Source organism: Mus pahari, chromosome 1 (assembly GCF_900095145.1).
Source record: "Mus pahari chromosome 1, PAHARI_EIJ_v1.1, whole genome shotgun sequence".
Lineage (NCBI taxonomy): Eukaryota > Metazoa > Chordata > Mammalia > Rodentia > Muridae > Mus > Mus pahari.
Genome location: NC_034590.1, coordinates 1,728,505 through 1,736,175, shown reverse-complemented (window position 1 = coordinate 1,736,175; position 7,671 = coordinate 1,728,505). Strand labels below are relative to the sequence as shown.

General features: G+C 50.2%; 1 protein-coding gene across 2 annotated transcripts; it reads right to left on the bottom strand.

Annotated features, from left to right (window-relative positions):
• Positions 1-265: 265 nt before the first annotated feature.
• Positions 266-5,184, bottom strand: Fbxo17 (F-box protein 17). Of its 2 annotated transcripts, none has more exons than XM_021216323.2 (5): positions 4,821-5,184; positions 4,159-4,270; positions 2,641-2,736; positions 1,834-1,969; positions 266-912 (listed from the first exon to the last, which is right to left on the bottom strand). In XM_021216323.2, the coding sequence occupies exons 1-5, from the start codon at positions 5,173-5,175 to the stop codon at positions 769-771; spliced, it is 843 nt and encodes a 280-aa protein (XP_021071982.1). In that variant the 5' UTR covers positions 5,176-5,184; the 3' UTR covers positions 266-768. The 2 variants fall into 2 exon arrangements, with proteins under 2 accessions (XP_021071982.1, XP_029400157.1); XM_029544297.1 differs by having other exon boundaries at positions 266-586.
• Between the last annotated feature and the right edge of the window lie 2,487 nt (positions 5,185-7,671).

Here is a 7,671-nt window from a genome sequence, read left to right as displayed (position 1 = left end):
ACATGCACACAGACACACACATGCACATACCCACACACAGACACGCATGTACCCACAAACACAGAATTGAAAAAAAAAATTTAAGATTTATTTATTTATTTATGTATTTGAGTATACTGTGGCTGTCTTCAGTCACACCAGAAGAGGGCATCAGATCACACTGTAGATGGTTGTGAGCCACCACGTGGTTGCTGGGAATTGAACTCAGAACTCCGGAAGAGCAGTCAGTGCTCTTAACCACTGAGTCATCTCTCCAGCCCTGAATTAAATTTTTTAAAAGTCACTGTCTTATAAGTAGCTTTCTCCTTTTGTTATAATTTCAAACTTGGTCTATTGGATATTTTCTCTCTTTTTTTTTTTTTGGACAGGGTCTCATATAGGTCTGGCCTTGAAGTCAGTATACAGCTGAGGATGACTTTGAACTCCTGATGCTCCTCCATTTATCTAGATGTGGGGACCAGAAGTGTGTGGTCTCAAGTCTGGCTTGGCCGGCTTTTTTTTTGACAGTTTACCCACTAGGATCCACACATGGAGTAGTTGTCAGGCATAGCAGCCTAGAGATGTCTGCAGCACATCATGGTAGTCCCTGCTTGAGAGACAGAAGCCACGAACAAGCTGGTAGTCCCTGGTTTGTCACAGCAGGAGGAACACATAGGATCTCCTCTTTTCCCCAAATACCCATCAGCTGGGGACTGCAAAGTCACCTTTGGTTTTAACACCATCCAGGAGAAGGCAGTGTGTCCCGGAAGTTCCAATCAGACTGGTCAGCTAGGACAGATGGATCCTGACCCGCACACTGGAGTGGGTTACAAGGGCACCATAGTGTCCCACCCAGGAACGCGTGTCTCTTCCATACTGCTCAAAAGACACATACCGGATGCCCTTGCCAAAGTTAGTGAAGACGTGAGAGACCTGTGGGACAGGAGAGGGACAGAGCCAGGCTGGCGGACCACTCTTCCATCATAGCAGACTCCCTGAGCACCCAGGTGGCACCGGGCCAGACTCTAGGTGCTGGGGGCACAGCAGTGAGGTCATCAGCGAAAGAAGGGACTGGGTGCTGACACAGGGTCTGAAGTGCACAGGGAGGTGGGCATTCTCCAGGAGGTAGGCAGGTAAGTGTGAGAAGGAACAAGGAAACGCCTCATGGGGGCGATGTTGGAGGAGAGACCAGAGGCCCAGGAGCCATGTGAGGTTCTGGAGAAAGCCTTGCAGATGTTAATGCAAAGACCCTGAGGGGAGGGTAGGACTGGGTCTGAGTGTGTAATGAGACCATGTGGGGCTTTAGGGGACATGATGAGCCAAAACGTTAGCACCTCCCTCAATTTTATCTCCATTTGTTATTGGTTGATTGAAAGAGGCTCTATGTAGCCCAGGCTGGCCTCAGACTCACACAGATACACCTTGCCTCTGCCTGTCTCTCCAGTGCTGGAATTAAAAGGCCTGCACCACCACTTATTAAAACAGGGTTTCAGGTAGCTCAGGCTGACCTTGAACTCCTGATCCTCCACCTCAGTCTCCTCAGTGCTGTGATCTGAATGAAGTGTGCACAATCAGGCCTGGCTCCTTCATGCTTTTGGGAGACTTAAGGCCACTCAGGCTTTCTGTGCCTTAGCTTCTCAACTCTAGGATAATAACCGACAGGCCCAGTTCATGCATTACAGCACCTCTTTAAGGGTACCTCGAACATAGTAGGTGTTCAATAAACACTTCATGACTGGGCCATTGCTCTATAAATGGATTGATTCATCAGTAAACATCTTGGAGCAGAGTCTAGAGGTAAGGGCAGGTCAGGTCATGGAGCGGGTCAGGGCTGAGTGGACAGTCAGGACTCACTTTTCGGCAGCTCCTCTCAGTCCACTGAAGGACTGGGTTGGGTGAGGCAGAGAACTTGACCACTTCGTTTTCGTATTCATCCAGTAGGCGAACCCGAAGCCGGTAGATGCAGCCGCAGTTCTCACGGGCGCCCCACCTGTAAGGTGGTAGTGCATCTTCAAGTCCCTGCCACCCAGCCAGTTGTCTGGGTTGGAAGGAGGGAGGCTGAGGGCTGCGCTTTCTTGCACCTGAACCCAGGTCTATCCACTTAGAGCAGCTAGGCACTTAAGATACTGGGTGCTGGGGCGGGGCTAAATTATGTGGGAGGAGCCAAGCCTGAGGAAAGGGCTTGGAAGGCTTTGTTAATGGGAAAGAAGAACTATGGTGTTCTAGGAAGGAGCCGCCCTAGGCAGGAACGTGTTGACTGAAGAAAAGACCAAGAGAAAAGAGCCAATGCTTTTCAGAAGGCTTAAGCTCCATCACCCTCTCTGAGCGTCAGTTCTTGGGCCAGTGTTGCCAACTCATTAGAAGTCTTGACAATCCACAAGATTTTAGGGTTGGCTCTGAGTGGAACGATCGCATGGAGCCAGTCAGTGGGCTTGTGTGCATGATGCCTGCCTGCGAGGGAAGTCAGGAGGGAAGAATACAGGAAGGAGGTCTCGGCACTCAACAGTGTTCCTCCGCTCCCTAGCTCTGCTGCTGTAAGTACCTCCCAAGAAAGGGGAGCCCAACCCAATGGAGCTGATAGCAGCGAGACTAAACTATCCCTGTAGCCCACTCGAGCTACCACCGCCGTGGCTCCGGGCGGCCCTGTCGGTCTTCTCTCACCAGTCAGCTATGCAGATCTCAATCTGGCCACTGTCCAATAGCTCCTGCCACACTCCTTCCTCCACCAGGTCTACAAGCTGCCTCTTGAAGCACCACCTAGGGAGAGAGATGCTGGGGCTGAGAACAATCCTAAAATGACTGCCGGGAAGCCTCTCCTGATCGCCCTGCTTAAAGTGGCTGCTCGGCTTGCTTTTCAGGACAAGAAGGTGTATGGTGCATGATGCGTCGCTTACATCCACTCCTATTTCCACCCTGCTCCGCCTGCAGGAGGCTGATCTTCATGCTGGAGGACCCCACACATTAGGCAGCTGTGCAGGGAATTCTAGGGCCTCTTAAGATTCTGGGGGCCCAAAAGATAACAGAAATGCTTGTTAGTGGAAGTGAGCTGTGTCAGGACAAACCTAAGTATGCATGGGAACTTCATAAATGATAGAGAAAATAGACATGGTAGCGCAGGCCTGTACTGCCAGTACTTGGGAAGTAGAGGCAGGAGGATCAGAAGTTCAAGGCCAGTCTCACCTACACAATCAGTTAGAAGTCAACCTGGTCAATATGAGACTGTCTCAGGAGAGAAAAAAAAAATCAGAAAATTTAGAGTCAGATTATCTGGGTTCAAATTCCAACTCTACCATTTACTTTTTTTTTTTTTTTTTTTTTTTAAGATTTATTTATTTTACCTATGTGAGTACACTGTCGCTCTCTTCAGGAACACCAGAAGAGGGCATCAGATCCTATTCCAGATGGTTGCTGAGAATTAAACTCAGGACCTCTGTAAGAGTAGTCAGTGCTCTTAGCCACTGAGCCATCTCTCCAGCCCCTACCATTTACATATATATAGTCAGGATCTCACTATGTGGTTCTTACTGACCTGGAACTCATTGTGTAGACCAAGCTGGCCTCAAACTCACAGAGCTCTGCCTGCCTCTGCCGTGAGAATGCTGGGATTAAAGGCTTGCATCACGACTCCCAGCCACTATATTTTAATATTAGCTATCCTCTATGCTTTAGTTTCTCATTATAAGTGAAGGAAAGAAAACTGCCCACGTTAGTAGGTGTGGCAGACTTAGGGGCATGGTTCACTGCCTATCATTCCTGAAGTCCTGGATCTCATCCTAGTATCACAGAGACCACCAGCACCAGCATCAAACAAGGACCACAGTCAGCTGTGCTGCGGTAGCACGTACCTGGAATCCCAGCATGCCGGAGGTCAGGGGCTAGGGAGGTGGCTCAGAAGGTAAAATGCTTGCCTTGCAATGAAGATCTGAATTCCACCCCCAATAGTCACATAAAAAGCCCAGAGTGCCAGCTCCAGGGGATCTAACACCTTCTGGTCTCTTTGGGTGCCTGCACTCACAAGAAAACTCACGTCTGCACATATACACATAATAAAAAAATAATAATTAAAAATATTTGTTAGGTGAAGGCGGGAGGGAAAGAGAGTGAAATAGGACCAGCAGCCTGAAGTAACACCCTCCCCCGCCTTTGGACCCACCCCCTAAGCATCAGGGGGCCACTCACTCAAAAGAAGTCACGAAGCAGGTCTGTGAAGGAGCCCCTGGTACCAGCGTCAAATTCTTTTCCACGGCCCAACCGTTCCCGCCGTGCTCCACTTGCCAACCTCTGAAGCCTTCTGCAGAATACAACGGAACTGAGTATACAGCATTCACTCACCAGCTCAAGGGGCAAAGGCCTCCCGCATCAGCTCCTCGCCAGTACGTTACGTTTCAATCTGTTGGCTTCTTACTGATTCCGTCTTCCTGGCCCCACCGATCCTGTCACCTAACTTGTTTCTGCTTTCAGCTTTGTCAGACTCAGAGTCCTAAGTCCCCGCTTGGTCCCACTTTTCTATCTTCCATCCTTCTGCCTTGCCCTGCCCACCCACTCAGGTGGCGCACTGAGCGTTTTATGCAATGATATGTGCTTTCCACCCTTGTCCAATCCGCTACGTTTTACCCCCTTCCTAGGCCATGCCCTCTGAGCTGGTTTTTCTTTCCCTCGCTGCCCCTAAGCCCCGCCCCCCGCCTGGGTCTCCGGGCTTTAGGTCCCGCCTTCTAGGCGTTAGACTCCGCCCTCCATGGGTCGGGCTCACAGACTGCACATTCCACTCTCCAAGTCTCAGGCCCCACCCACCCACCAGAAGGTCCCGCCTCCGGGCGATGGGCCCCGACCCCGGTACCCACGTTCTCCGCAGGAGTTGTAGATGAGGTTGCGGCCAAACGGCGCTCTCAGGCAGAAGCGGGCCAGGGCACAGAATGGGAACTCGTCGTGGCGGTTGCCGTCGGCGTTGGCGGGATAGCGCTGGGCCAAGGCGTAGAGGGCTCTGCCCTCCGCACTGTGGTCGCGAGCTAGTTGCAGCAGCCATATACTGGGGCCATCTACCAGGTCGCGCCAGGCGCGGCACACGGGCCGGCAGCGGGTCACTAAAGCGCGAGGAGGCACGTGGCTCAGCACCTGCACCAGCAGCTCAGGGGGCAGCTTGGTCAGAGCCAGGCGCCGAGCTTCAGTCATCTGCCGTCGCGAGGGCCGCGCTCCCATGTCCTGCCGCTGGCGTCCTCTGGGTGAAGAGGGGTTGGTCTTCAGCCTCCCAAGGTCACGGACCGGGTCAGGATGCCTGACAGCAGACAAGGATATAGAGCACACCCGTTCCTCTGGGGCCAAAGACTCCCTCCAAATCTGATCTAATCCCAGCAGGGTGTGGTGGTGAGCATGCCTGCTTGTAATGACAGCACTCTGGAGGGAAAGGCAGGAGGATTGCCGTGAATTTGAGTCTAGCCTGTCCTACATAGCAAGACTTTTTTTTTTTTTTAAGATTTATTTATTTATTATATGTAAGTACACTGTAGCTGTCTTCAGACACTCCAGAAGAGGGCATCTTATGGGTGGTTATGAGCCACCATGTGGTTGCTGGGATTTGAACTCCTGACCCTTGGAAGAGCAGTCGGGTGCTCTTATCCACTGAGCCATGTCACCAGCCCCATAGCAAGACTTTTTAAAAACAACAAAGGTCAATGAGGGAAAACCATTTCTGCCCAGACTTGTGCCACCCACTTGGGCCTTGGAATTCACTATATATCTCATACTTTCTTCCCGAAGGCATCTAAAATGCAAGTCGCCGCTTACGCTGCTTCCAAACCTGTAGCGTCCTTGGTCCTCCGAGATGCATCCAGACCATTCCGCCTCCACCAGGCCTCCGTCTGAAGATCTCAGTCAGAGGGCAGTGAGTCTACTGCCCACCATATTCCGACCCAAGGCCCATCATTTCCTTTACTCTGTCACTTTCTCCAATGTCTTGGACATCCACAGCCTTTGGTATCCAGTCCTATGTTCCTGTACCCTTTCTGCTGCCTCTCACTCTTTCTGTACCTAGCTTCAAGTCCATGGCTGACCATTTAAAGTCTTGCATCCTCATCCCTGGTGTTGTTTGAATTCCAATTCTGAGTTCCCCTGTGCCTATACCCACAGGAACAATACAGTCTCACTTGGCAGCCTCACATCTCGGTGAAGCAAGCCTCTAAAGTGGAAATGTCTGGTTTCTTTGGAGATTCAGTTGTGTCGTATAATGTTTTCCTGGAAACTATCTCATGAGAGGATGTTTTTGCTGAAGCAGACACGTGGGAGGATGTCTTGCTGAGAACAGACATGTTTTTCTGGAAGCTGCCTGGAAGAGGGGTGTGTGATGTTTGCTAGAGCAGACACTGAGAAAACATGTGATGTTTGGAAAGGGTATAAATATAACCCAACAGACAGTGACGATGCTGTGTGGCATTGGTTTGCCTTGCCATTCTTTGCTGATCGTCCTTTGTCATGACTTCATAGAGAGAAATGAACCAAAGAACTTCTGGTGGCTTCTTGCCATTTCCTTGTACTGGAGCTGGACTGCCATTGCTGATTCATGACTAGTGTTTGCAAGTGGGTTGAGCTACTTTGAGTTGAATTACTGATATCCTGACACCAAAGATTGGAATCACCCCAAAGAACTATTTCTAACCAGGTCCACATCCTCCCTTGCCCTATTAACCTTCCCTTCCACTGCCTCTGGTGGGTGGTGGGCTAGAAGGGAGGGCAAGCATACAAGAACCCTTTTAAAAGTAGGTTTTATAAGCCTACAAGCCCCACCTCCATCACCCTCTTCAGTGCTACCTGCGGATCGGATCCTCATATTTACTCTTTCCTCTCCTCCTTCCTCACTCCGCCCCCCCCAACTTTATGTGTCTCCCTCCTTCCTTCCCTTCCTCCCTTCCTCTTCCCTGTGATGTCTGGGCTGTTGTCCTTAAGTCCAGGGCCCCTTTGCCTCCGAGTGTTAGCCATTGCCATACCATTTTTGTAAGGCTCCTCCATCTTGAGTAAACAATGACAATTCCCCAAACCAAAGTAATATGGTCCCTAGAATGATTTTGGTTTATTTGTTAGTTTGTTTTATGGTTTCTGTTTTGTTTTTGTGACAGGGTCTCACTAGCTGGCCTGGAACACCCTGTGTAGAACACATTGGCTTTAAACTCACAGAGATCCACTGCCTCTGCCTCAGGATTCAAGGTATGGGCCACCATGCCCGGCTGTTTTTCTAGATTCTCGACTCCCACTGGCACCCTACTCCACCCCTAATGACTGGCCACGGGGTAAGTTTCTGGATCCCTTGATTCTTTTTAACTGACTACTCACTGGTTAGCCCTAGCAATGGCTAACTGCAGACCAAGAGGGAAATCTTTCAGTTCCCTTTCCTGTATTCTAACCTTTCAGCCCCTCCAGCCTGTATGTGGGCTTGCAGTTTTGTGGTTTTCTGGGGCTGTCTCCTGCTGGCCTTTTCTTTCTTTCTTTCTTTCTTTCTTTCTTTCTTTCTTTCTTTCTTTCTTTCTTTCTTTTTTTTAGAATTATTTATTATTTTATGTATGTGAGTACACTGTAGAAGAGGGCATTGGATCCCATTACAGATGGTTGTGAGTCACCATGTGGTTGCTGGGATTTGAACTCAGGACCTCTGGAAGAGCAGGCAGTGCCCTTAACCACTGAGCCACCTCTCCAGCCCCCTATTGG